Source organism: Malaclemys terrapin, chromosome 6 (assembly GCF_027887155.1).
Source record: "Malaclemys terrapin pileata isolate rMalTer1 chromosome 6, rMalTer1.hap1, whole genome shotgun sequence".
Lineage (NCBI taxonomy): Eukaryota > Metazoa > Chordata > Testudines > Emydidae > Malaclemys > Malaclemys terrapin.
This window is the reverse complement of record NC_071510.1, coordinates 409350-435824: the sequence shown is the minus strand read 5'-3', so window position 1 is coordinate 435824 and position 26475 is coordinate 409350. Positions and strand designations below refer to the sequence as shown.

The window sequence follows — 26475 nt, the reverse complement described above, 5'->3', positions numbered from 1 at the left end:
GGAACATAAAGAGTGGGGGTGGGTGCACCACGGGAAAGTCCCAGCTATTCTTCAGCATGTTCATAAGTCCCTCCTTAAGGACAGCATCATCCTTTACTTCAGATTTCCACCAGGGAAGGGCATGAACTTCATGAGCAGCTGCTTGGATTGACTCTGCCACTTCTAGTGACTCCAATTCGGGGACCATCCAAGCTGGGTTTCCTCACCTTGCTTTTCCACTCAATCCCCTCCTGATTTACCTGAAAAAAATTTCCAACCACCCTCAATCATTCCCTTTTTTAATGAGCCTGGGTGGGAAGCAGGAGAGAGTTTGCATTAGGGTAAAGCTGTAGCATGAATGACTGCTAGGTAAATATGTATGCAGCGGTGGTGTAGCTGGGTGGGTCCCAGGATATTCGAGAGAGAAGGTGGGTGAGGTAATATCTTTTATTGGACCAACTTCTGGTGCTGAGAGAGACAAGCCTTTGAGCTACACAGAGCTCTTCTGCAGGTCGTTATTTGCTAGGCAAATAGTGAGACTCTTCTGACTAACCACGAGCTGGGTTCTCGGAACCTCGCGGTGCATACAAATCTTCGGGGCTGTTACTCTGTGTCTGGGGCTCCTGTGTCTCCTCTTCGGGACGGAAACAGGCTGTTTGTCTCAGGCCCACAGAGGTACGTCCTGACTGGGTTTTAGCCCCTGCTCGCTGGGTCTCACACAACCGCACCGAAGTTTTACATAAAGTTATGAAATGGGGAAGTGCGGAAAGAACCCAGCAAACCAATTTCATTCACGAATGACTGAACTCAAGTACAGCTTAAACTATGGCTCATGGAGCCCGAGTCTCTTTGCTGCCCAAATAGACTCTGCTTAAAGAGGAAAGTTGGTCTTGTGGTTCAGGAACATGACTGGGGGTCAGGCAGGTCGGATTTGATCCTCCCTGACCTTGGGAAACTCCGCTAAAGCCAAGTTTCCAGAGGGGTCACTGATTTTCAGGTGGGCACTTCAGGCTGGATTTTGCAGAGGGACTGAACCACTGGTTTCAATGGGAGGTGTGAGCACTCAGACATTCTGGAAATCAGGTGTCGCAAGCCAGGTACACAAAAGCAGGGACTGCTCTTGAAAATGCCAGCCAGACTCGCTGGGTTTCATTTTCCTCATCTGTAAAACAGGAATAATTACCTGCTTCATTGAGATGTGCAAAGTGCTTTGAGATCCTTGGATGGGAGGTATTACTAGATTACAAATCGTATTTACTTAACCCAGCTAAAAAAGAGGTGTGGATGGTGTGGATCTTTGGGGTGTCTACACAGCAGCTGGAAGCATGGGTTGCAGTCCCCCCCACCCCCAGACTGACACACGCTAGCTCTGCTCGAGCGAACATGCTAAAAACATCAGTATGGCCACAGCGTCCTGGGCTAGCCTTCTCTCAGGGGCTTGGGTGGGTTTGGACTTGGGTGGCTAGCCCAAGCTGATGTTTTGAGCACAGTGCGAGCCTGTTGACCCACAGTGGGAAGCCCACTCCCAGCTGCAAGTGTAGACGGACCCTGTAAGTCTTGGGCAAGGGTTTAACCTGTCAGCTGAATTCAGTGAATTTGGAAATATATTTAGTCATTTTGTGCCAGTTTGACAGTGCTGGGGACCAGCGTCTCCTGTTTATCCACAGACCAGGTAGGGTGGCAGTGACAGTGCTGCCCATTCGGTGCGACCATTTCTAGAGGTGTAAAGAGAGGTCAGTCTGCAGGGTTCATTCAGTGCTTGGCCTCTGAGCCCAAATTGCCATCAACAGGGCCAGGGGCATTGGTGGCTTCTGTGAGGCAGAGACTCCTGTTTGCTAGAGATTGGATTCAGCCCCACCAGTGCACAGCACAAGGGGCACCAATCACCCATTGGGTTGCAGTGACTTGCAGGCACTTCCAAAGTTAGCAAAGGCAGAAGATTTCACATCCCGCACTGCCACTGGATTGAATTCAGCATTGAATTACACGTCTGTCGGGGCAGATGAGCACTTTGGTCCGGTTGTATTTATATTGTGCTGGGCCATCTGCCAGCCTGATGGCTGTGTTTTGTGATGCTAAAGAAGCTCGCAGTGCACTGTAATAATGAGCATACAATGCTTTGCCATGCTTTAGTTTCCGCTCTCTGAGGAGCTCAAAGCATTTTTACAAACAGTGACAAATTAAATCTCACAACCCACTGAGAGGTAAATCACTGGTATCCCCATTTTACAGATGGGCAAAGAGAGGCACGGAGAGGTCACGTGACTAACCTAAGGTCACACAGTGAGTCAGGAGTCCTGACTCCCAGTCCTGTGATTTAACCACAAGGTACTCTTGAGTTCTGCCTTTTCAGTTCTCCTTATGGGAAATGTGTTTACATTGGAAACATATTTTGCTTCCAACACCCTAGCACATTCAGCAGGAGTCGGATATACAACCCCCCTCCTCCTGCGAAAGCAGCTGCTGATAAGGAGATTGGCAGGAGAGATGTGATAACAGGCACACCCCCATGTTCTCTTCCAAGGGAAAAGGAGAATTGCCCAGTCTCCAAGAGAATGAAAAACAAAACAAAACAAAACAACACAACACAGGTGGGAATTTTGGGTTTAAAGAGACCGTGCGGGCAAAACAGAAATTGTTCAAAACACAGCTAAAATGTCTGGACACAAAATAATGGCCCCATCCTGACCCTAGGGCAAAATGCTCACTGGGAGCTGGATTGGCCCATGAGTTTTTGGTACCCACGGCCAGTCTTGCAGTTCGCAAGACCCCAAGCTAGAACCAGCTGCTGGAAGGGCTGGATCAGTCTACGAATTGCTCCCCTGTGTGGCTGGAGATGAGGTTCTCCATCCCACGCTGGTATCACAGCATGATAGGGACACAGGCCCTAGGTGAGCTGTCCTGGGACACTTGCATCTGAAGAAGTGAGGTTCTTACCCACGAAAGCTTATGTTCCCAATACTTCTGTTAGTCTTAAAGGTGCCACAGGATCCTCTGTTGCTTTTTACAGATTCAGACTAACACGGCTCCCCTCTGATACTTGCGTTCAGATTGTGTGTAAGGCTGACCCCGATTGTACTCATTTGCCAGGCTAACAACTTGATTCCTCATCCCCTGTTTGTGTGGGTCAGGACTTGGCTCTGTCTTTAACTGAAGTATATTCTCCTTATTTTTCACCAGTTAGCTGCTGCCCTCCACCCTAGAGATGGCAGCATTCAGATCCTGATGTCGGTTACATGGAGCAGCTCTCCTGAGGCAAGGTGCCATAGGTTGTAGTCTGTAAAATGGTGTGAAGGTTTCTGTAGATTGTCAGCAGCTGCTTCCTGGTCTCCTGTGCGCTCTCTAACCCGGCTGGCTGCGAAATCGTGACTGCTGTTCGGAGCCGACTCAGCTCCCCTGAGCCTGAGGGTGGGGGCAGCTGAGTCAGATACAGTAGCGCATCAGGGTCCAACTATTAAGGCAGGAATGGGCCAGCTACAGGCTCCGAGGCCCGTGGAATCAGTACCTGGAGGTGCTTGGGAACAATTGCTGTAAACCACTAATGGCGCTTCTCACCCTCCAGCTTGCTAGGTGCTACTTCAGCTGTATTTGAAACCATTGCATGGATGCAAGCCACCACCAACCCTTTCAAATGTGGTTATGAACCCTGGTGAGGACAGGCCATACAGAGCTTGTTGGGCCCCAGTTTAAAAGCAAGTGACTATCGGCTCCTCCTTTCTCACTTGACCTGCTGCCCGTGTGTGTTCAGAGTCAGATCGGCTCACTTTCATGAGTAAAATGAGTGCTTACTACTTCTCTCTTCCTCAGTACTTTGGTCTTCACCACTGTAGCCTCTGAGCACCTGCTTTATACGCCTCTTCTCCTTGCAGAACCAACGCAGCATCGAGAGAGAGAGAGAGATCCGGATTCTAGTCTGCATTGCTCATGGTCAAAAGAATTAACGAAACGGTGACGTTATGGGTATTGTTTCTTTAAATCTGTAGCAATCCGCCAGGCAGCACTGAGGCTTGGGGAGCTTCTAGGCAGAGCTCTACAGTAAAGCAGAAACAGAGGAGCTTTAGGGTTAGCATTGCGTTGCTTATTCTAATAAAGGTCCATGTTCCGTGTTGGAAGAAAGTGATGCTCTCTAGGATTCTTTGCCACTGGCACATGACGGTGTCCGAGATAAACTCCTTCTGGAGCAGGATCAATAACAGGAAAAGAAAACTGCCAAAGTTCAGCGCTCCCCGGCCCTTTGGGTTTGACAAGCCCCTGGACTGGCCCGAATGAAAGGAGTTTCACCAAATCCCGAGCCGCGATGAAGCTAAACGCAGAGCACAGTGAAGTACAAGGCAGCTCACTGTGATCAGCGCTGGTGAGTAAAGCTGGAAATATTTCTAAATCATTTTCGCGGAGGAAAGAAATAAGAATTACGCCTAAAAACTGGGGTGAGCATTTAATTCCAAAAAGAATTTGGCTCCAGGGACACTTATAGTGTTGCCCACTTTCACAATTTTATCCCGACTCTCATGGTATTTGGTTAGTTTTTTTTTCTTAAAGCCCCAGCTCCCAGATTCATGTGACTATTCATATTTTTAAAAGGGTAAGGTCTGGGCTTCAAAAACATGACCGAGTGTAGCTCAAAGGCTCAAAACACAGAAGTAAGATAACAAGTAACCAAACTTCATTATTTTTGGTTTCAGTTTCATGATTTTGAAGCCAATCTCATAGTCTTTTTTTGCAGGGGGTGACTCATGATTTTGGAACACTTGGGGTTGGCCGTACTTAGACTGCTTTTCTCATAGGGTGAAGAAAACGTGGAGGCCTTTACAAGGTTGTATGCAAATCTGTAAGACTCTGCTATGCTTAAAAAACAACACCCCTAAAACCAGTGCACACATCCCTACAACGTCCTAGCTCCAGGATCAGTATTGTTGGCAATGCGTTAATCTGTCTCTCAGATCTCAGGCTGAGTTTGCAGGGCGGGCAGCTAGAAAAACCACCTATTTTCCTGGAGAGCTTTGGTCGCACACAACATGGTCTGGTGCTTAGGCCTTAGCTGCTCTGTGCCTCAGTCTCCCATCTGTAAAATGGGGATGATAGGGTTTCCCTATTGCACAGGGGTGTTGTGAGGGTAAATATATTAAAGATTGTGAGGCCCAGCTCCCCAAAGGTATTTAGGCACCTACCGGACGTCGATTTCAATGGGAATTACATGTCTAAGGGTGTCTCTACACCGCCTGCAGCAGCGAGCCTCCGAGCGCACGTTGACAGACTTTGCTGCCTTGCACACTCGGCCTCTCGCGCTAACCAGCAGGGCCTGGTTGTTTCTTGCAGGTCCCCTCCTCCCCCCAGGGTGACCAGACGTCCCGATAAAATTGGGACTGTCCCGATATTTAGGCGTTTGTCCCGCGTCCCGACTGATGTTTAGTCGGGACGCAATTTGTCCTGATATTTCATGGCGCACCCCATATGTCCCGATATTTTCTTCCTCTCATCTGGTCACCCTACTGCCCCCATCCTCTCCTGCCAAGGATCGGAAGCTCTTTGAGGCAGCAGCTGTCTTGGTACCGCTGCGGGACCCAGGCCTGGGGGTCCTGAGTGCCATGGTCATCAAAGCCCTAACTCTGCCAGGGGTGCAGTGAGCAGGGCCAGCTCTGGCTTTTTTGCTGCCCCAGGCAAAAAAGCCTCCCGCCGCCCCCGCCCCCCCCGCAGGGTCCTAGTAGAGCCTCCCCTCCCTTACTTTTCCATTTAAATTCTAGTGAGATCCACGTACCTCCCTTGCTAGGCTTCAGATAGAGAGGTGCACTGTCCATTTAGTCCACCCAATTCTTTCTTTGGGGGAGAGCCCAGGGCTGGGGTGGCAGGAGGTGCGGGGGAGGGGGAGCCCAGGGCTGGGGCAGCAGGAGATGCAGGTGGGGACCAGAGCTGGGGCAGTAGAGGGTGCGGGTGGGGGGGGGAAGAGCCCAGGGCTGGGGCAGCAGGGGAGTGCAGGTGGGGGCCAGAGCTGGGGCAGCAGAGGGTGTGAGCAGGGGAGAGTCCAGGGCTGGGGCAACACAGGGGTGCGGGGGGAGCGCTGGGGTGGGGGGTGGGGGCAGCAAAAAACCTAGAGCTGGCTCTGCCCCTACCATTCACAGCAAGCTGCAGCATGAGGTTTCAGTTCCACACTGCTTCCCCCTCCCTTTCCTGTTAATTGTGGCTGAGGGAATGCTGGGAAATGTAGTTCTTTCCCTGCTCCAGGGCTGGCTCTATAGGCAGGGAGCTAACTAAGGAACTACAGCTCCCAGGGCCCCCTGTTGGTTCTCAGCTCCCATGCTGGATTCTTGCGCCCCTGCAAATTTGCTGCCCCAAGCAACTGCTTGCTTTGCTGGTGCCTAGAGCCGGCCCTGGGTGGGGTGCCCTGGGATGTTGGGGTCAAGGGAAGATGGGAGGATTGGCGGGTGGAGGGGGGTTGGAGAGCTGCAGCAACCAAGGCAGTGAAGGTGGCCACGCACATGTTCCCAGAATGCCGAGGGACAGGGCGGGGAGGTAATATCTATTATTGGAATAAATTCTTTTGGGGAGAGAGACAAGCTTTTGAGCCAGGCAGGGCTCTTCTAAAGGGCTGGTAAAGGTGCTCAGAGTGTCACAGCTAAATACCAGGTGGAGTCCTCTACCCAGAACACCAGCCATTCCAGTGCTTCTGGGTACAGCGTGGACCCATCTGCACCCATATTACCAACCCTAGTGCCTAACCCAGAGGTGGTGCCACCAGGGGGCACTGCCACAGTGGTGGGGGTTTACACAGGCCACTGCCCTAAATGACCACCAGGGGTCACACAGAGTGCACTGTGTTATTTGGCCACCAGATGTCACAGCCCAACAGGTGGGGTACACACAGGCAGGGCCGGCTCCAGGCACCAGCCCACCAAGCTGGTGCTTGGGGCGGCACCTGGAGGGGGGTGGCGCGGCGCTCCGGCCCGAGAGCGGGGCTGCGACTGGGCTCGCCGCCCTCCCCCTGGCGCTGCCTCTGGCCGCCGGGGAGAGCGGAGCCCCGGCGGGGCTCTACGCCCTTCCCCCGGCGCTGCCTCTGGCCGCCGGGGAGAGCGGAGCCCCGGCCAGGCTCGCCGCCCTCCCCCAGCGCTCTGGCCCCCAGGGAGAGCGGAGCCCCGGCGGGGCTTGCCGTCCTCCCCCATGGCACTCTCCACAAAGTCTGCAGCACAAACAAGTGTCCGGAGTTGTAGCAAGAGTTTGAACCTGTGAAGGAAAAGCCCTGCAGAGGAGCTCAACCGGTCATGTTGATGGTGCCAACACTTGACCCCAATTCCCCGCACAGCTTTGATTGCTGCTTGTTTTGGTGCCCTTAGGAGCCTCAACTGCTAATGAACAGCGCCCGGACACTCTTTCTAACAGCCCTTGACTAGCATGTGCTGTGTGTGATTGAGACTTTACAGAGCAGGAAGCTACTTCACTGCCTCACCCTGTTTGCTTTTCTTTTTCATTAGCCTTCTCCCTAGGGCAAAGCATAGAGGTACTCGATAAAGACAGAAAATCGCTTGTTTCATAGTAAACCTGCAAATATGTGACCAAAAATCCTCCTTATTTAGAATAATATGGAAACTGACTCTTGAAATTAAAATGAAGACACCGGGTTTGATTGTTAATTATTCCTGCCCCCAGTAATAAAACTTTCAGGGAAGCTCCATATTAATCAATTGTTTATAAAGGACACATTTGGGGGTTAGGCAGGGGATAGGCATCTGGAAACCTAGAGGGAGGCAGCAGAGCAAATGCATGGAGGCAAAGACTTAGGCACGTGGGGAATTTGTGCTGCAGAAACTTAGGCACTAAGCAGCCAAGTGAGCCAAGGCACCTACAGGGTTGGGCAGCAGCCAAGCAGCAGTTTCGTAGGTCTCAGCAGTGCCTAAAAATGGGACTCAGGCACCGAAGTACCTTTGTGAATACCACCCCATGTCCCTATCCTAGGAGGCCAACAAGTACCGTTCTCCCCTTCTAACAGAGGCGGTAACTGAGGACCAGAGACACTGCTCAAGCTCACTTCTAGCAGAGTTAGGAAGAGAAGGTCAGTCTCTCCTGGGGCAGACTCAAGTCACTCCCGCTTAGCCATTGCCTTTTGGAATGACTGTGCCAAATCTATGTGCTTAGCTATGCTGTCTGTACAATGGAGCTACCCCTGCCCAGCCACGTGAACGAGGCAAGAGGCTGCAGGAAGAGCCGAGCATTGGGCAAGTCTCGTGAAAGCAGAATGTTCAGAGGGTTAGGGCGCTGTGTCAGGGATCGCATATGTGGGGCAGCCCCTGAACCTCTGCTGTAGAGGGTCCAGGGAGAAGAGGGGCCAGAGAGCCATAAGAAAATGGGTGGTTGTATTTGTTCTTTAAGCTTTAAAGCAGCAAAAAAGATTTTTAACTTTGGTGAACCCTCCTTTCCAGGGTGTTATAATTCAGCAACCACTTGTCCAATTCACATCAAATTTGGTAGAAATAGTTTACTTCAGCCCCAGATTTAAGGTTCCAATTTTGAGGCTGATAGGATCTTCCTGTAGTTTATAGATGTAGGGTCAAAAATCAGGGTTATAAAGGAAACTATTAGAGTCTTAAACTATGGAGTGACTATCATCACTCCATCATACTGGGATGAAGCAGCCTCTTCCACAGTGGGAATGACTCTGCTCCAACCGGGGTGTGTGTGAGGCTAAGCCGTCTAGGTCTGAGAGGATAAGCACATTGCTGTGTGCAGATTTCCATGAGGACTCTTTAATTTCATAGCACCATCTAAATGATAATGGTGGCTTTCTGCTTTACAATTTCACTTGCATCTTCAGCCTTGCTACATGCAGGAGAAAAGAGTAAATTCTGCTGCTGTTTAAAAAACATCACCATAAAAGTGCACAAGGACAGATGATACTGAACTGATTCTCTTTTCCTAAATTATTTTTGCTTTATACTATAACTTGAATTCTTTCATTGTAAGGCACCTCCCGGACTAAGGGTCCATTTCACTGACTGTGAGAAGCTGGAAATGTCCCAGTGATCCTGTAACTGCTGGGAAGTTTCTCCTGGGCTCATGAGGTATGTGGCAGGAAGTTCTCATCCTTTAATTTGTTTTTAAAATGCTCCTTTTTCCACTTGAAAAGCTTCACTAATGACTTTAGATGGTCTGTATTTATCCATGTGACCCAGACCCAGAAATTGCAATGCCTTTTCTCACACTGCATTATAAAAACAGATACAAAATACATTTGTTCTTCTTGGCTACTTTCTCTTTGTAATTTTACAACCAAAAAGTTAGTGATTTTTGTGATATTTTTAATGAATTTTGCAAATGCTCTTATTAAGGCCTTTGTCCAAAATATTGGACTGTAATTTGAGATGGTGAACAGTGAAGCCGAGTTTTGCTATGTCTTGTAACATGTCTTTTGACAAAAACAGTAGCAAACACGCACATTTTGATGCAATTATTAATTAGCACATGTCCTAGGGTTCATATTGTGCTCAATGAATTTGTATCCCAAATTACAGCACGTTGCTCACTTGGAATTTGTTTTTTCTTTTCCTTTCTGGTGTGTGAATCAAGTTACAATGAAGATGAGGATTTCCTTCCACTCGCATTGTGCAATGGGCAACCCCTCTCTGTCCAGTTACCTCCTTTTCTTTTTTACGGTCCATGTTTCTACATTGGAATCAGGTAGGAAGCCTCTTGTCACAGAGTATCTTCTACTTTCTCTCAACAGTTTGAATACCATTGATCTTTTGTTATTTTGAAACAATTCATAATAAGAGCATTTTATGTAAATTTGAGAAAGAAAATCTTTTTTTGGGGGGGGGGAGCAGGGGAAGATATTGATTTTTCTCCCTTTTTACTCCCCTTGGTCTCAGTGTAACCTGTACTCAGTGGACTTTTACATCATATTTCACCTTAAACTTTCCTCCTGTCTCATCTTAAACTTTTGTGACTCTACCTATCACTATTGAATATTTTCATTAATGACTTGGATAATGAACTGGAGAGTATGCTGATAAAATTTGCAGATGACACCAAGCTGGGAGAGGTTGCTACAACTCTGGAAGACAGGATAAGAATTCCAAATGACCTGGACAAATTGGAGAATTGGTCCGAAATCAACAGGATGGATTTCAATAAAGACAAGATCAAAGCACTTCACTAAGGAAGGAAAAATCAAATGCACAGCTACAAAATGGCGAATAAATGACTAGATGGTAACACTGCTGAAAAGTATCCGGGGTTTACAGTGGATCACCGATTGAATATGAATAAGGCTATGAGTCAGTCATGGAGGTCATGGATTCCATGATTTTATGGGACCTCCATGACTTCCTGAAAATTATGATTCAGCTCCGGGCGGCAGAGCTAAGGCTTCAGCCCTGGGAGGTGGAGCTCAGGCTCCAGCCCCATATAGCGGGGCTTGGGCTTCCATGATTTATTGCTTATTGCCCACATCCTGCCCATGACTTTTATTAAAAATACCCATACCAAAATCTTAGCCTTAAATATGAGTCAACAATGTGATGGAGATGCAAAAAAGGCTAACTAAGATTTTAAGTGATTATAAGTAGCAGGCCTAGAAATCAAAGTTGGTTACCTAAGTAATAAATATAGAAATGCAGTCTAAATTTTAACTTTAACAGACTAAGTAAGATTTGAATCAAGTTGTCTCTCACCCTAACAGACCCTACAGGTAGCTTACAGTTCCTTAATACACGGACTGGACACCCTTCCAGCCTGGGGCCATTCTCTTCCAGACGATCTTCCAGGTGTTGAGATGGAGGTGGCGGGGAGAGAGGCCAAGAGATGGTCACTGTCTCTCTTTTATGCTTTCTTCAGGATGCTAGAAAGATCCTTGCTGTAACGTGAGTTAGGTTGCCCCATTGCATATGTGCCTTCTACAAGAAGTCTCTGAGATAGAAGGCTGGGTGTTGATGAGCCATTAACACCTGTCTGGCCAGTGGTGGCGGCTTCTTTGTCCCTACTGAAAGTCCAGCTGTGGGCATCTCTCAACCTCATAACATATTTCAGTAACATGTATAGCAATACTTCATAACTTCACATACAATGATAGTACATAAAATCCACAGTATATTAAGGTCCAACAGATCCACACTTTTAAAATGATACTTCACAAGGCATACTTTTTACAAAACAAAACAAATCACATGATAATAGTGAATATGAGGGGTCCAGGGTGCTAATTTGAGGTAAAGAGTGTCACACTGATCCATCCCATCTTCTATTCCTTGTTGGTTTTTTGCTTTCTCTTAATAGTTTGAGATGATAGCTCATCCAACTTGGTCTGTAACCCTTCCCTACAAATGTTTCCCCTAGCTTGAGATTCAGGCTTCAGATACTTTCTGCAACTTTGACTTAAAGTAATTCCAAGCCTCCTCCACAGTCAGATCCTTGAGTTCCTCAGTCTAGTCCAGTTCCCTAATTCCCTTACTTTTTTTAATTTGCTCTTTTGAAATTAAGAACCCTAATTGCAGATCTATTTTTTATCTTTCCATTTAGTTTAAACTGAATTAGCTCATGATCACTTGAACCAAGGTTGTCTCCTACAACTAGCTGTTCTAAGAGGTCCTCACTACTCATGAATGCCAAATCTAAAATAGCATCAGCTCTTTTGGTTTGGTGGCTATTTGGTGAAGAAATCTGTCAACTATCACATCCAGGAAAATCTGGGCCCTACTATTATTAGTAGCACTTGTCCTCCAATCTATATCTGGGAAGTTAAAGTCTCCCATAATCATAAAAAGGTCTCTATCCATATCCAAATCAGATGTGTGGGGGAGAGGGTCTCTAGCATACCCCAAGCACTATCCAGGGGAGCCTCTGGTAGCTTTCTTCTCCAAAGTGATTTTGACCCAAACAGACTCTGTTTTATCCATTCCATCACTTCTGATTTCTTTACAGTTTAACTACTAGGGAGGTGGTGGAGTCTCCTTCCTTGGAGGTTTTTAAGGCCCGGCTTGACAAAGCCCTGGCTGGGATGATTTAACTGGGAATTGGTCCTGCTTTGAGCAGGGGGTTGGACTAGATGACCTCTTGAGGTCCCTTCCAACTCTGATATTCTATGATTCTATGATTCTATGAATATACGATTCTACTCCACCACCTTTGCCTTTATTTCTGTCTTTCCTGAACGGCACGTACCCTTCAGTTCCTGTACTCCACTCATGACTACTATTCCATCATGTTTCCGTTAACCCTATAATATCTGGTTTCACTTCCTGCACTGGTAGTTCTAGTTCCTCTATTTTGTTACCCAGGCTCCTTGGATTGGTGTACAAACATCTTAACTGTTGCTGCTTGGCTTCACTCAGATTCCTCACCCGATTGAGTACAGTTATTCTACTTACAGTATTGCCTACTTGACTTTAGCTTCATTGGTATTGGCACTATCTTTCCTCTTACTGTCCATTCTCCTACATACTGCTCTTCCTTTCCCCATTGGAGTATTCTCTCTTGACTTTCCTGCCGGTCAATATTAGAATAAGGCATGAGGATTACATGAGCATCTCCCAGCAGTCTCCCCCCGAGTTCCTAGTTTAAAGCTCTTTTAATCAGTTGTGCCATCCTCCACCCCAGCAGTCTATTTCCCTCCCTATTCAGGTGGAGTCCATCCCATGAGAACAGTCCTCCGTCCGTGAATGCATCCCAGTCATGAAATATCCCAAAACCCTCTTTGTAGCACCACTGCCTGAGCCATCTGTTGATCATCATAATCTTGTCTTGCCTTCACTCTCCTCCTTTAGGGCCAGGCAGAATCCCACTGAAGATCACCTGAGCCTCCATTTCTTTAAGTATCTTCCCCAGCTTGGCATAGTCTCCTTTGGTGCATTTCAGTGAGAATCTAGCAGTATCATTTGTTCCCCATGTGAAGGACAATCAGTTAATTCTTTACTGCTTCCATTAGAATTCTTTTCAGCCTCCGGTCCACATTCTGTATCTTAACTCCTGGCAGACAGCACATTCGTCTGTTCTCCGGATCAGCTCTGGTGACAGGCCTGTCTGTTCTTCTTAGTAGGGAGTCCCCAATCATGTAGACCTTCCTTTTCTTGGTTTTGTTGTGATTTTCTGGCCTTCCTCCCAGGGCCAGCTCCAGGGATTTTGCCACCCCAAGTGGCGGAAAAAAAAAAAAAAAGCCGCGATTGCGATCGGCGGCACTTCGGCGGCAGCCCCACCGCACCGCTTCATTCTTCTGCGGCAATTTGGCAGCAGGTCCTTTCCTCCGAGAGAGACTGAGGGACCTGCCGCCGAATTGCCGCTGAAGAGCCGGACGTGCCACCCCCTTCCATGAGCCGCCCCAAGCACCAGCTTGCTGTGCTGGTGCCTGGAGCTGGCCCTGCTTCCTCCTGTTCCTTCTGATTGCAAGTCCTCTTGTCTTTTGTTCACACTTGCAACCTTTTGTGAGTCATCCTGTATCCTTCCCCTCTTCTTATAGGACTAGCCGTTCTTCTCTTCTTCCTTGACCTCCCACCTTCTGTGACTGCCTGCTGTGCCCCTTCTTCATTTTCCAACTCAGCAAACCTATTCCTGAGCTCTATTTCTCCTTCATTAGCCAGTCTTTCCCTCTGCCTGGTTCTCATAGTCACATGCTTCCAGTGGCCGCATTCCTCATCCAGCTGTCTCCCCTCAGAGTTCATCAGTGCAGCTTGCATCTGCCAGTCTTGACTTTTCCCTTCAGCCTTCTCTTGTCTTCCCTCCATCATCTGCTTGAATCCCCATCAAAACTAAACAACCATAGTTTCCACTTGCATCTCCAAGTCTCTGATCGTCTCTTCCATCTAGTCTAACAAGCGGCACTTCATACAAACCAAGCTCTTTTTGTGTACCCGCTTCCGGATAATTTACATCCTGCAGCTTCCACATCTGATTGTCTTCATTGTCTCACCCATTCCTTGTCTCACTACCACTGCTGCCTCTGTATCTGTCACAGCCTTCCCGCCTATGCTCCTGTCATGGAGAAAATAACAAATCCCCAAACAAAATTCCCCCCACAATGAACACCAAAGCAGAAACAGACCACTACACACTCCCTTCCCCAACCTCCCACTCAAACGCCCCTGTTTTCAGCTCTGTTTGCTGGTTCCTGTGCCACTGGATGGCTGCTTGGCTGCCTTTATAGACCCCCACTCAGAGAAGCCCCACTGCCTAATCAGGGAAGCCCTGCCCCCTAATCTGAACTCTGCTTCTCTCACAAAAAACTATGCCCTACCAGCCTCTGCAAACTGAAGAAAAAAGAAAAAAAAAAAGAAAAAAACCACACAAAATTACAAAAACTCATTCACTGTCCCCTATGGAATAGGTGCTTGCCTCCTTCCTTCTCCTCCCACTGAACTCCCACTCAAACTCCCCTGTTTTCACCTCTTATTTATTTATTTACTTATTTTTGCTGCCTTCTGTACCAGCCATTGGATTGTGTTATAGCTTTCTCTACTAAATTGAGCTCATTATCAAGTCATTCCTTAATCTTCTCAAAAAGAAGAACAGGAGTACTTGTGGCACCTTAGAGACTAACAAATTTATTAGAGCATAAGCTTTCATGGACTACAGCCCACTTCTTCGGATGCATATAGAATGGAACATATAATGAGGAGATATATATACACACATACAGAGAGCATAAACAGGTGGGAGTTGTCTTACCAACTGTATATGTTCCATTCTATATGCATCCGAAGAAGTGGGCTGTAGTCCACGAAAGCTTATGCTCTAATAAATTTGTTAGTCTCTAAGGTGCCACAAGTACTCCTGTTCTTCTTTTTGCGGATACAGACTAACACGGCTGTTACTCTGAAACTTAATCTTCTCATAGCTCTTCTCTGAACCCGCTCCAATTTACCAACATCCTTCTTGAATTGTGAGAACCAGAACTGGACACAGAATTCCAGCAGGGGTGTCACCAGTGTGAAATACAAGGAAGTTCTGTGACCTGTGTTACACAGGAGATCAGACTAGATGATCACTTCTGGCCTTGGAATCTATGAATCTATGCTGCAAAAGTTTGAATTGCACATTACACAAATAAGTCAAATATATGAAACAGACTGTTTTGAACTGAATGTGACTGACACATGCGGTAAATTCATTTTGTGTGATGTGCTACCAAGCAGAGAATGTCATAAGTGGAAGGGGTAAAGAAGGATTTTGTACTATATTTGATTATTTTTCAAATATCTATATTTGAAAGGATACATAGCAAGTTACAAATATAAAACAAAGTACTTTTTTTTTTCAGTTTAGCTTATGTCACTGGGGAAGGGGTTTAAGGCAAACTGAAAAAGGTCACTATTATACCAGAATAAGGGGGTCCACATAGGAGTTATACCAGTATAATTACACCTGCATAACCAGTAACACTTTCCCATGTAGACCAGGCCTTAAGCTCCACAGCATGTCACAGACACAGCCTCTCCTTTCAGGTGTTCTGTACCATCCTTCTCTCTAGAGGCCACCTGCCTCGGTTCCAGTCTAGCAAACAGTCTTCCACAGGTTAATTGTTCTGGTTTCAGCCATTAACCAGCTCACAACATTTAGAGACAGAGATCACCCATTTTTTAATTCTCTCTGGATTGGTATTGACTAGGAAAAGTGGCTGAGTTTAGCTCAAGGGTTAGCTAACATGTGCTAGCTAAGCCTGTCCTAACTTGATCTGTTTTCCAGTGCAGAAACAGTGAGACATTAGCTCAGTTTTAGCTGGTCAAGTTGAGCCTAGGCAGTTGTGAGAGATCACCATTCATTACCTATGAAAGCAATCCAGCTCCCCTCTGGTCTAATTTTCTGTGTGTCTTGGTTCCTTTAACAGTGAATTTCAAGGTGATTGGACCTGATCATCCCATCATGGCCTCTGTAGGTGAAGATGCCCTGTTACCCTGTCACCTCTTCCGTAACACAAGTGCTCAGAAGATGGAGGTGCGCTGGTACCGATCCAAGTACTCTGAACCTGTCCATCTGTATCAGAATGAAAAAGATCAGGCTGAGCAGCAAATACCAAATTATCAGGGCAGAACAGAGCTGCTGAAGGATGGTATTGTGGATGGAAGCGTTGTCCTGCGTATACGCAACATCACCCCCTCTGACCATGGGCAGTTTATCTGTTTCTTCCGATCAAGCAGATTTTATGCGGAAGCCACTCTGGAACTGAAGGTGACAGGTCAGTAACTTGGGCTGCTAATTTGAATTCCCAGCAGAATAATAATTTATTTTGATGTGGAACTTGATGTGTCTCATTTTCATGCGAGTATCCAGAATTCCCTTCTATCTGCCAGTTATTTCCCATCAGTTGTTCAGGAGCCTATGCCCTGGGCATAAGCTAACAGATTTCAATGTGTGTCTCTCCACATTCTGGGTGTTCTTTTCACATCTTTGTTGTGCAAGAACTGTGAGAAAATCTATAAGTACCTACATGGGAACAAATATTAGATAATGGCTCTTCAGTCTAGCAGAGAAAGGTGTAACACAAGCTAATGGCAGGAAGTCGAAGCTAGAGAAATTCAGACTGGAAATAAGGCATAATTTTTTAATAGTGAGAGTAATTAACTATTGCAGTGGTTCTCAAATTGTGGTCCGCGAGCTCCATTCAGGTGGTCCGCAGATAGTTCCCTCTAAGGCCGCACATGAGAGAATGAAGGGCCACCCACCCAGGCGTGGCTCCACTAATTAGATGCCTGGACCCTGGAGAAGACACACATGTAAGGTGAGGTTGTGGCCTTGGGGGGAATAGGGGGTAAGTGGGAGGGGACAGTGGGGTGAGAAGAGGAGGTGGGGGGAATTTGGGACGTACAGGGCTGCAGCAGCCAGAGAAAGGCAACTTTCCCCAGCTCCAGGGCTGCGGCTGCTGAGGAGGGAAGGCCCTCCTTCCCAGCCTCAGCTGTCTGGCTGCTGGGGCTGGGGAGAGACCCCCCTCCTTCCCAGCCTCAGCTCTCTGGCTGCTGGGGCTGGGGAGAGACCCCCCTCCTTCCCAGTCCCAGCTCTGTGGCTGCTGTGGTGAGGGAGAGACCCCCCTCCTTCCCAGCCTCAGCTCTGTGTCAGCTGTGGTGGGGGAGAGAGGCACATCCATCGCATTAGAAAGGTAAGAATACTGATATTAAAATATGAGTTGTGTGCTTTTATTTGTAGAACAAAAAAAATGTTAATTATCATTAAGGTGGTTTTTTATCCAACGCGCTTTACAATAGCTAGTTAATGGTACAACAACGTTTGGAAAGATCGTTAAGTGGTCCGCTGACACCCTCAGCAATTTTCAAGTGGTCCCCAAACAAAAAAGTTTGAGAACCACTGAACTATTGGAACAACTTACCAAGGGTTGTGGTGGTGTCTCCTTCACTGGCAATTTTAAAATCAAGATTGGCTGTTTTTCTAAAAGATCTGCTGTCAGAATCATAATGGTCCCTTCTGGCCTTGGAATCTATGAATCTGTGAATGAACCTAGGAAAGACTTTTGAAGACTATTAGACCTTTAATTTTGGAGAAAACAGAAGAGGAGATAAAAAGGTGAAGAAAAATGCTTGAAAATCAGCTCTTGTTTCTTGCCACACAACTTCTAAGGGTGTGTGCAGGAGAAAGAGAAACATCCTTTGCTGATGACGTGAAGTGTCCATCCTAGAAAGGGCTGGAAACTACAGAGAGAGCAGCATCTACAGCAGCAGGACCAGATCTTTTATTGCTTCTTTTGATTATGTTTCTTTGTCTTTGACCTACACTGACTGAGATCCAAATCCACTTTGGGACTCGTGTGACGTGAGGGGTTTCCCCTGGAAAAATACTCAGGGCTCAGAGAGGGGGTAGCTCCAGGTTATTACAACAAAGGCAATGCCGATTCTTTGATTAGAGAATGAATTGTCAGTTGCCTCCCTGCCATGCTTTGTGGGGACATTCTATGAATACTTGAGAGTCCCCAAGCCAACTCCCCCCAGTGTGCAAACAAGGCCTAGCAGAGCCCCGTGTGATATTGCTAGATACAGGATTGATTTCTGGGAGCTGTAGTCTTTGAGGTTAGAGAACTAGCAGGAAGGGTAAGCGCATCTGTATGTGCTGAGGCCAGGGGCTGCTGCAGCAGCTGCTTCTGGAGCTGTTTGATGTTGGATTTCACTTTTTTGGTCTCGGCTCCACTGCTCAACAAAGTGGTGACTAGGATGGCTCTCCTGCCCCTGAATCCACCTGCACCCTTTCTTCAAAGCCTAGGAGAGCTTCCAATTGCTTTTAATGCTTGGATAAGAGTATCTGAGTACGATGTCCTTGCAGCTAATGACAGAGAACTCTCTGAAGTAAGAAAATGTGCTTTGCTTATGTAAGTGCCTTGGAGCAGAAGGGCAGCTATATGTTACACTCTTCCCTTCTGAAGAATAACTATGATACAGCACTCTCTGCATTCATTTTTGTGTGTGTCTAAAGTGAATGTGGTAGCTGCATGCTATAAATTCCACCAGCGTGGAAACCAGGGGAATTGACAGATCAGTATATTGCTGCTTTAAGGGAACTGATTGTCACATGGGATTTTTGGCAACATGGCAGATGAAATTCTTTGAGATCGGCTCATGGAGAAAACAGCTGTGCCTCGTATCAGAGAACATCTACTGCTTGAACCAGAATTGAAATGGCAGAAAGCTGTAACCATTGCTAATCACATCGAGTCAGCAATGGTGGAGGTGAATAGAATGAGCTCAGGGAACAGCAGGTGCGATGCAAGCCGTGCAACCACTACATCTGGACTACAACAAGGCAACTGAAAAATTACAAGGGCAATGTAAATGAGAAGTAACATGCCCAGTGATTTCAAAACACACAAGGAAAAGAATGTCACCACTGTGAATGTAACACCCCACTACAGACTACACAGGGATTGGCAACTTTTGGCACGTGGCCTGCCAGGGAAAGCCCCTAGCAGGCTGGGCCAGTTTGTTTACCTGCCGCATCCGCTGCTTTGGCCGATCGCAGCTCCCGCTGGCCGCGGTTCACCATCCAAGGCCAATGGGGGCTGCGGGAAGGGTGGCCAGCATATCCCTCGGGCTGCGCCGCTTCCTGCAGCCCCCATTGGCCTGGGACAGTGAACCGCAGCCAGTGGGAGCCGCGATCAGCCGAACCTGTGGACGCAGCAGGTAAACAAACCAGCCCAGCCAGGCCCGCCAGGGGCTTACCCTGGCAGGCTGTGTGCCAAAGGTTGCCGATCCCTGGACTATACTGGAAAGCTTGCAGAGGGAGCTCAGTGGCCTGCAAAAAGAGCGGACATTTCCCTAAGGTATGCTAAAGCAACCCATCCTAATCACCAAGTCCGTGCGGTTACCATGCCAGAGGTAACTTACTGCATTGGGTGTGGATGGAAGCAGCTCCACAGACACTGGATAAAATACCATGTGCTGTTCATGGCTCTGCAGCAGGAGTGAAGCCCCAGGTGGTGGAAGGAATGTTGAACACTGGCTCAGCAGTTTCTAGACCACCTGAATTGATTTGCTTGCAATACTTTGGACATGTATCAGTTACTGAACTGAGCTTACCCCTAGTGTGCTACTTGATGAACCACATCCCTGTGCTTGGTTGACTACCTGCAACCCTGCCATTTGATACATAATGTGTACCGGCAGAATTCTGTCCTATGCCTGGGGTACTGCTATCCTAAACAGCGAGTGTAGGCAGGCAATGGGCACATTGCTTTTACCCCACCTGGCACCACTACAGCACAAACTCTGGTCTCTGCTCTTAACGAGGATGGTACAGAGGAGCCCCAGTGGCTGTGCATTTGGATTTGCTCATGAAATTAAATTTTGACCTCAAGTGACAGCTGTATGACAGAATTTCCCTCTCTACCATTCTCCGTCAGGGATGCTGTAGCACAAGAGGTTAAAAAATTAGTACAAAATGGTGTTATTGAAGAGATTGCATCATCTGAATGAGTCTCACCAATAGTAGTGATAAAGAGAAAGACTGGAGATGTTTGTCTTAGCATAGATTTAAGGGAGCCTAATAAAGCCATTGTGATTGACAGCTATCCACTCACACATAGAAGAAGCATTGGTGGATCTTTGTAACACAAAGACATTTTCTACTCTCGATCTACAGAATGCATATCACCAAGTTATACTACAGGAGGACAGAGAGATCTCACAGCATTATTACACTTGAGGATCTATTCCACTTGAAACATGCACCATATGGACTTGTATTGGCACCCAGCATTTTCCAAAGAATAATGTCAGTGATTCTGAAGAATCAGCCTGGAGTCCAGTATTATTTGGATGAAATTATTGTGTTTGGGAAGACTTGCGAGGAACATGAAAAACATTTCCATGCAGTACTAAATAGGGTGACCAGACAGCAAGTGTGAAAAATCAGGACAGGGGGTGGGGGTTAATAGGAGCCTATATAAGAAAAAGACCCAAAAATCGGGACGGTCCCTATAAAATCGGGACATCTGGTCACCCTAGTACTAAACCACATCAAAACTGCAGGGCTGAAACTGAATTTCGCCAAATGCCAATTCTGACAAACAGAGTTATTATTTCTGGGGCACATAATTTTGGAGACTGGATTGAAACCTGACCTGGACCACATCATGGTGGTTAAAAACCACCACCTCCAAGAGACACACAAACCTTACATGCTTTCTTAGTTTTTATGTCATGGTATGCCAAGTTTATTCTGAACAACACTTCAGTCACCGTTACAAACATACTCCAGGGAATCTCGAGCTTGGCCTGGATGACTGTTGCACAAGTTGTTTTGAAACAGTGAAAGATTTGATTGAAAATAGTCCAGCACTTGCATTGTTTGACCCTGCCTCAGACTACAGACTGTGAGCAACACTTACTCAAATCCAGGATGACAACATGGAGGACACTGTTGCATTTGCTTGAAGAACACTTACAGAAGCTGAGAGGAAGTATTCATCTGTTGAAAAGAAAGCACTTGCTTGCTATGGACTATGGAAAAATGGAGAACTTAGTTCTGGGGCCAGACTTTCAAGTCGCATACAGATCATAGCTCTTTGACGACACTGTTAACTTCTAAAGGACTTGGATGAGTGGGAGGCCAGATTGCTAGATGGTCAGCAAGACTACTGTCTTTCATGTATGTCACAGAATAAAGGCTGGGAATTCAAAATGTGATGCTTGTCCTGCCTGCCCTTGCCGACAGATGGTGACAATGTAGTTGCACTTATAGCAGGCACCCCCACATCCGTTACACAAGAATAATTCAAAGCTGCTTACTTAGCATGCCCCATTCAACAAAGATTGCAGGAACAGCTGATAACAAAATGGCTACACAACCCCAAATGCTTGATCCAGCTTTGCCCCTGTCAAGGCTGTATCCCCACTTTGAACTTTAGGGTACAAATGTAGGGGCCTGCTGAAAACTTCTAAGCTTAACTACCAGCTTAGCTCTGGTCCGCTGCCACCATTTCCCAATTGGATTCCCTCCCTGGGAAGCCTTGAGAAACCTTTCACCAATTCCCTGGTGAATACAGATCCAAACCCCTTGGATCTTAAAACAAGGAGAAATTAACCATCCCCCCTCCTTCCTCCCACCAACTCTGGGTGAATACAGATCCAACCCCCTTGGATCTAAAACAAGGAGAAATTAACCATTCCCCCTCCTTTCTTTCACCAACTCCTGGTGAATACAGATCCAACCCCCTTGGATCTAAAACAAGGAGAGATTAACCATTCCCTCTCCTTCCTTTCACCAACTCCTGGTGAATACAGATCCAACCCCCTTGGATCTAAAAACAAGGAAAAATCAATCAGGTTCTTAAAAAGAAGGCTTTTAATTAAAGAAAAAGGTAAAAATCATCTCTGTAAAATCAGTATGGAAATTAACCTTACAGGGTAATCAAACTTAAAGAGCTCAGAGGACTCCCCTCTAGTCTCAGGTTCAAAGTACAGCAAACAAAGATAAACACTCTAGTAAAAGGTACAAGTTGAGAAAACAAAGGAAAACTAAGACGCCTTGCCTGGCTATTTACTTACAAGTTTGAAATAGGAGAGACTTGTTTAGAAAGATGTGGAGAACCTGGATTGATGTCTGGTCCCTCTCAGTCCCGAGAGCGAACGCCCTCCCAAAAACAAAGAGCACAAACAAAAACCTCCCCCCCCCCCCAAAGATTTGAAAGTATCTTGTCCCCTTATTGGTCCTTTGGGTCAGGTGCCAGCCAGGTTACCTGAGCTTCTTAACCCTTTACAGGGAAAAGGATTTTGGAGTCTCTGGCCAGGAGGGATTTTATAGTACTGTACACAGGACAGCTGTTACCCTTCCCTTTATAGTTATGACAGCCCCTTTACTGTAGCGTACTCAAAACAATTCTGTACTAGACGGATGGGTATTATGAGGTACTGACTGGTTGATTGTACCCGACACACTGCAGACAAAATTCATACATCTGGCACATGATACACATCAAGGGACTGACAGAATGAAAGAGTGTCTATGTGACCTGTACTGGGGCCAAGAATGCATGCTCAGGTTGAAGCAGCTGTAAAAACGTGCATTACTAGCCAGTTACATGACAAAATGGTGGTGATCATGTGCCACCATTACAGCCTGTTCTTCTTCCAGATGCCATATGGGAAAAGCTTGCCATTGATATTATATGTCCATTATTATATTTATATGTCATCTCTGCTACACTCATCAAGTTCGTGTCGATTGTCTTTAGCAGGGAAGGGAACCTGAAAAATTTGTGTTGGACAATGGAACACAATTTTCCTCACTGGAATTTGAAACCTTTCTGGCAGAAGGGAACATAAGTGGCTCTGTTGATATGGGGAAAGTCGTGGACGTGATATAGCTTGACTTTAGCAAAGCAGTCTCACGCATTCTTGCCAGCAAGTTAAAGAAGTATGGATTGGATGAATAGACTATAAGGTGGATAGAAAGCTGGCTAGATCGTCGGGCTCAATGGGTAGTGATCAACGGCTTGATGTCTAGTTGGCACCCGGCAACAAGCGGAGTGCCCCAGGGGTCGGTCCAGTTTTGGGCACCCCAACTACAGAAAGGATGTGGACAAATTGGAGAGAGTCCAGCGGAGGGCAACAAAAATGATTAGGGGGATAGGGCGCATGACTTATGAGGAGCGGCTGAGGGAACTGGGGTTATTTAGTCTGCAGAAGAGACGAGTGAAGGAGGATTTGATAGCAGCCTTCAACTACCTGAAGGGGGGTTCCAAAGAGGATGGAGCTCGGCTGTTCTCAGTGGTGGCATGTGACAGAACAAGGAGCAATCATCTCATGTTGCAGTGGGGAGGTCTAGGTTGGATATTAGGAAAAACTATTTCACTAGGAGGGTGGTGAAGCACTGGAATGCGTTACCTAGGGAGGTGGTAGAATCTCCATCCATAGAGGTTTGTAAGGCCCAGCTTGACAAAGCCCTGGCTGGGATGATTTAATTGGGGATTGGTCCTGCTTTGAGCAGAGGGTTGGACTAGCTGACCTTCTGAAGACTCTTCCAACTCTAATCTTCTACGATTCTATGACACTTTAACATTACATGTAGAAAATAATCATGTATTACAATCAAATTGATTGAGAAATTGAACAATTCCATAGAAGTTTGAAAGACAGTCTGGAGACAGCTATGTTGGAAAGAAAAGTGTGGACAACCTTCACTATGATTACTTTTAAATCTACAGGGCTACACGCCATGCCAAACACAAAAGTCACCTGCTGAATTATTGCACGGTAGAGAGATGCATACTAAATTAAACATTGCTGGATTACATGGGCCTATATCTGATATATCATTGCTGCCGGATATCAGACAAACAGTTCAATGAAAACCACAAAAATATAAGATGCAGATAAATGCTGTGGGGTCAGGGAACTGAAATTCAAATGTGGCTTGTTTATAGAAGTATGAAAACCTGGAATGTTAGGAAAAGGAGAACCCAGGTTCACTTCCCCACTGAAAATTGTTTCTAAAAAGGACTATGACACTCCGTACCTCAGAGTAGCACTCTGGAACTCCCATATTCATCACTGTCATAGAATTATGATATGTTTTGTACGAAGTTTGCCTTGAGAGGTATCATGTTAAAAGTCTTGATCTGTTGAACATTAATATCCTGTTGGATTGTATGTGCTATCATGGTATAGGAAGTTATGAAGTTTTGCTATGTATGTGTTACTGAAATATGTTGTGAGGTTGGGAACACCCACAACCAACCTTTCAGGTGCAACAATGGAGGAGGCAGACAGGGGTTAATGGCTCATCAACACCCATCAAGGAAAGGATCTCAGAAACTGTATACAATGGAAACTTCTCAGAGAGAACATGTAGACAATGGAGACTGCTTGACCAATGGAGACTACCTGATCCCCACACCACAGCAAAGGATTTTTCCAACAAGCTGGAAGAAACTATAAAAGAGGGGAAGTGACATCATCACTTGGCCTCACTCCCTCCCACAACTCAACACCTGGAAACATGTTTGGAGGACAAAGACTTTGTATGTGGGAGGGCGGTTTCAGGCTGGAAAAGAGTCCCAGCCTGTGTATTGAGGAACTATCCTATCCTGTTTAGTTTATAGAACTCAGATTGTGAATTTACTTTTATTTCTTAGGTAACCAACTTTGATCTCTACATTCGCTACCTATAATCACTTAAAATCTATCTTTCTGTAGTTTATATTTTACCTAAAACAGTGTGGTTTGGTTGAAGTGCTTGGGAAATCTCAGCTCAGTTTACATCGAAGCAGGGGCAGTCTGGGTAATGAACTTATTCTGGTTAGGCTTCTGACCAGGGCAAGATGGTACAGCTCTGCGGTGCAAGGCTGGGAAGCTGGGGGGAATTGGCTGGGGAGCTGGGGGGGAATTGGCTGGAGCCTCCCTATTGTTGGTTCATGAATGACTGGGAGAAGCATTCATGTAACTCAGCTGGGTGTGTTGCTGTCTATGGATGGCTGTGTAAGGGTAGTGCCTGCCAGGGGTATGTGGCTTGACACAGCATCACAGTGTGAGGGGCACCCCATGTTGGAGGGACAGAGGGCTCAGTGGTCCCACAGTCCATGTTGCACCCCAGGGACCCCGTCACAAGGACCTCACGCTTACAAGCTGTCAGATGGTCAGTCTGGAGCACTATTCATCTTGCCCCTGCTTACTAAGACATAGTGCAATGTTTCAGACTATCTAACTAGCCCTTTGCTGCTGACAGTACAGGATAACTGACAGGATATTGGGCCTGACAAATATGCTGTCAGAGTCTGACAGCCAACTGTATTGGCTAGAGACTGTGTTCTGTAATTATTAAAGGAACAGTCTTCTATTATAACTAGAATTCTAATTACAGTTACATAACTACTTCTTAGTTATTGTTTATTTGCTAATTACATAATTTATGTTTATTATAGTAGCAGGTTATTGGATTAGTATTACTGCCGTAAGATTGAGTTTGTTCTAAGACGAGGGAAATGTGGTGTTGTTAGATCCAGCATTGATTGCTGAGAGCTGTAGTCTTTGTTTAGAAGCCAACAGGAAACAGGAAGTGTAAATATGGGTGTTGCTTCATTGTTGTCGTAATAAACCTTGTTGGATTTCACCCTTTTGGTCTCAGCTTCCACTGCTCAGCAAAGAATGAGATAATATTCAGTTAGGTAATAAATACACCATGATCTCCACAGGCAGAGCTGCCAAGCAGCTCCTGGTGCCTTTTCACAATGAGGCTGCCAGAATGTGACTTAGGGCTTTCCTACACTAGGGGGGCTACAGTGGCACTCTAGCTATGCCGCTGCAACCCCATAGTGCAGATGCAGACTAAAGCGATGGCAGGGTTTTCCCATTGCTGTAGGTAATCCACCTTCCCAAGCAACAGGAGCTAGCTCAATAGAAGCACTCTATTGTAATTCTTCACACCCCTGAGTGACATAGCTGTGTCAATCTACATTTTAAGTGTAGACCAGGCCTTAGAGCCTCTGGCCTTCTCTGCATGGGAAAGTTGTATCAGTTTAAATTAAATTGGTTTTTAATCCAGTTTATTTAGATGAGTGCGAACTCCTATGTGGACGCTCCTACATCCGTTTAAAGCTGGGGTCTCAAACTCAATTTACCTTAGGGCCACTGCCAGTCCTCAAATCCTCCCAGTGGGTCACTAGTGTCACTGAAGATGGTGCTCAGACAAGAAACGTTTATATTGTATTTTTTTATTTTGAGTTTCTTAGAAATAATAAAACTGTTATGCAACTTTATACAATTCTTCGCCTGCCAGAGAGTTTTTAGTGTTTGCCAGACACCTGGCAATGCTTCAGTTGTGTCAGTTTGTTGATGTTTGGCCTCAGTGACTGTGCAGTTGAAACCTTCAGGATTGCAGCAAGGTGTGCAGCAGATAGTTGTGTTCTGTATTTTGACTTGTTTATATTCATTGTGGAAAAACGTGATGCTGCCTCGATGGTTGACTCTGCCCAGCAACTAATGATGCTGCCTCCATGGCTGATTCTGCCCGGCAACTAATGATGCTGCCTCCATGGCTGATTCTGCCCAGCAACTAATGATGCTGCCTCCATGGCTGATTCTGCCCAGC

The 26475-nt window shown here is 46.4% G+C and overlaps 1 protein-coding gene across 3 annotated transcripts; it reads left to right on the top strand.

Moving 5' to 3' along the window:
• The first annotated feature begins 3459 nt into the window (after window positions 1-3459).
• On the top strand, window positions 3460-25497 carry LOC128838852 (myelin-oligodendrocyte glycoprotein-like). Of its 3 annotated transcripts, none has more exons than XR_008445286.1 (5): window positions 3460-4333; window positions 8929-9026; window positions 9532-9642; window positions 15779-16126; window positions 23594-25497. XR_008445286.1 is itself a non-coding variant. In XM_054031301.1 (5 exons), exons 3-5 carry the CDS (start codon window positions 9537-9539, stop codon window positions 20089-20091), a joined length of 591 nt encoding a protein of 196 aa, XP_053887276.1. In that variant the 5' UTR covers window positions 3460-4333; window positions 8929-9026; window positions 9532-9536; the 3' UTR covers window positions 20092-21074. The 3 variants fall into 3 exon arrangements, 1 of the variants encoding a protein (XP_053887276.1); XR_008445287.1 differs by lacking the exon at window positions 23594-25497 and adding an exon at window positions 20029-21074; XM_054031301.1 differs by lacking the exon at window positions 23594-25497 and adding an exon at window positions 19955-21074.
• Window positions 25498-26475: the final 978 nt, after the last annotated feature.

What these genes read in the sequence shown, in the direction of transcription:
- LOC128838852 (XM_054031301.1), top strand. Translation starts at nt 9,537, where the DNA reads ATGAAGATGAGGATTTCCTTCCACTCGCATTGTGCAATGGGCAACCCC. An exon ending in TGTTTCTACATTGGAATCAG is followed by an intron (nt 9,643 to 15,778) that starts GTAGGAAGCCTC and finishes TTCCTTTAACAG; the next exon opens with TGAATTTCAAGGTGATTGGA. An exon ending in TCTGGAACTGAAGGTGACAG is followed by an intron (nt 16,127 to 19,954) that starts GTCAGTAACTTG and finishes TGTGATTGACAG; the next exon opens with CTATCCACTCACACATAGAA.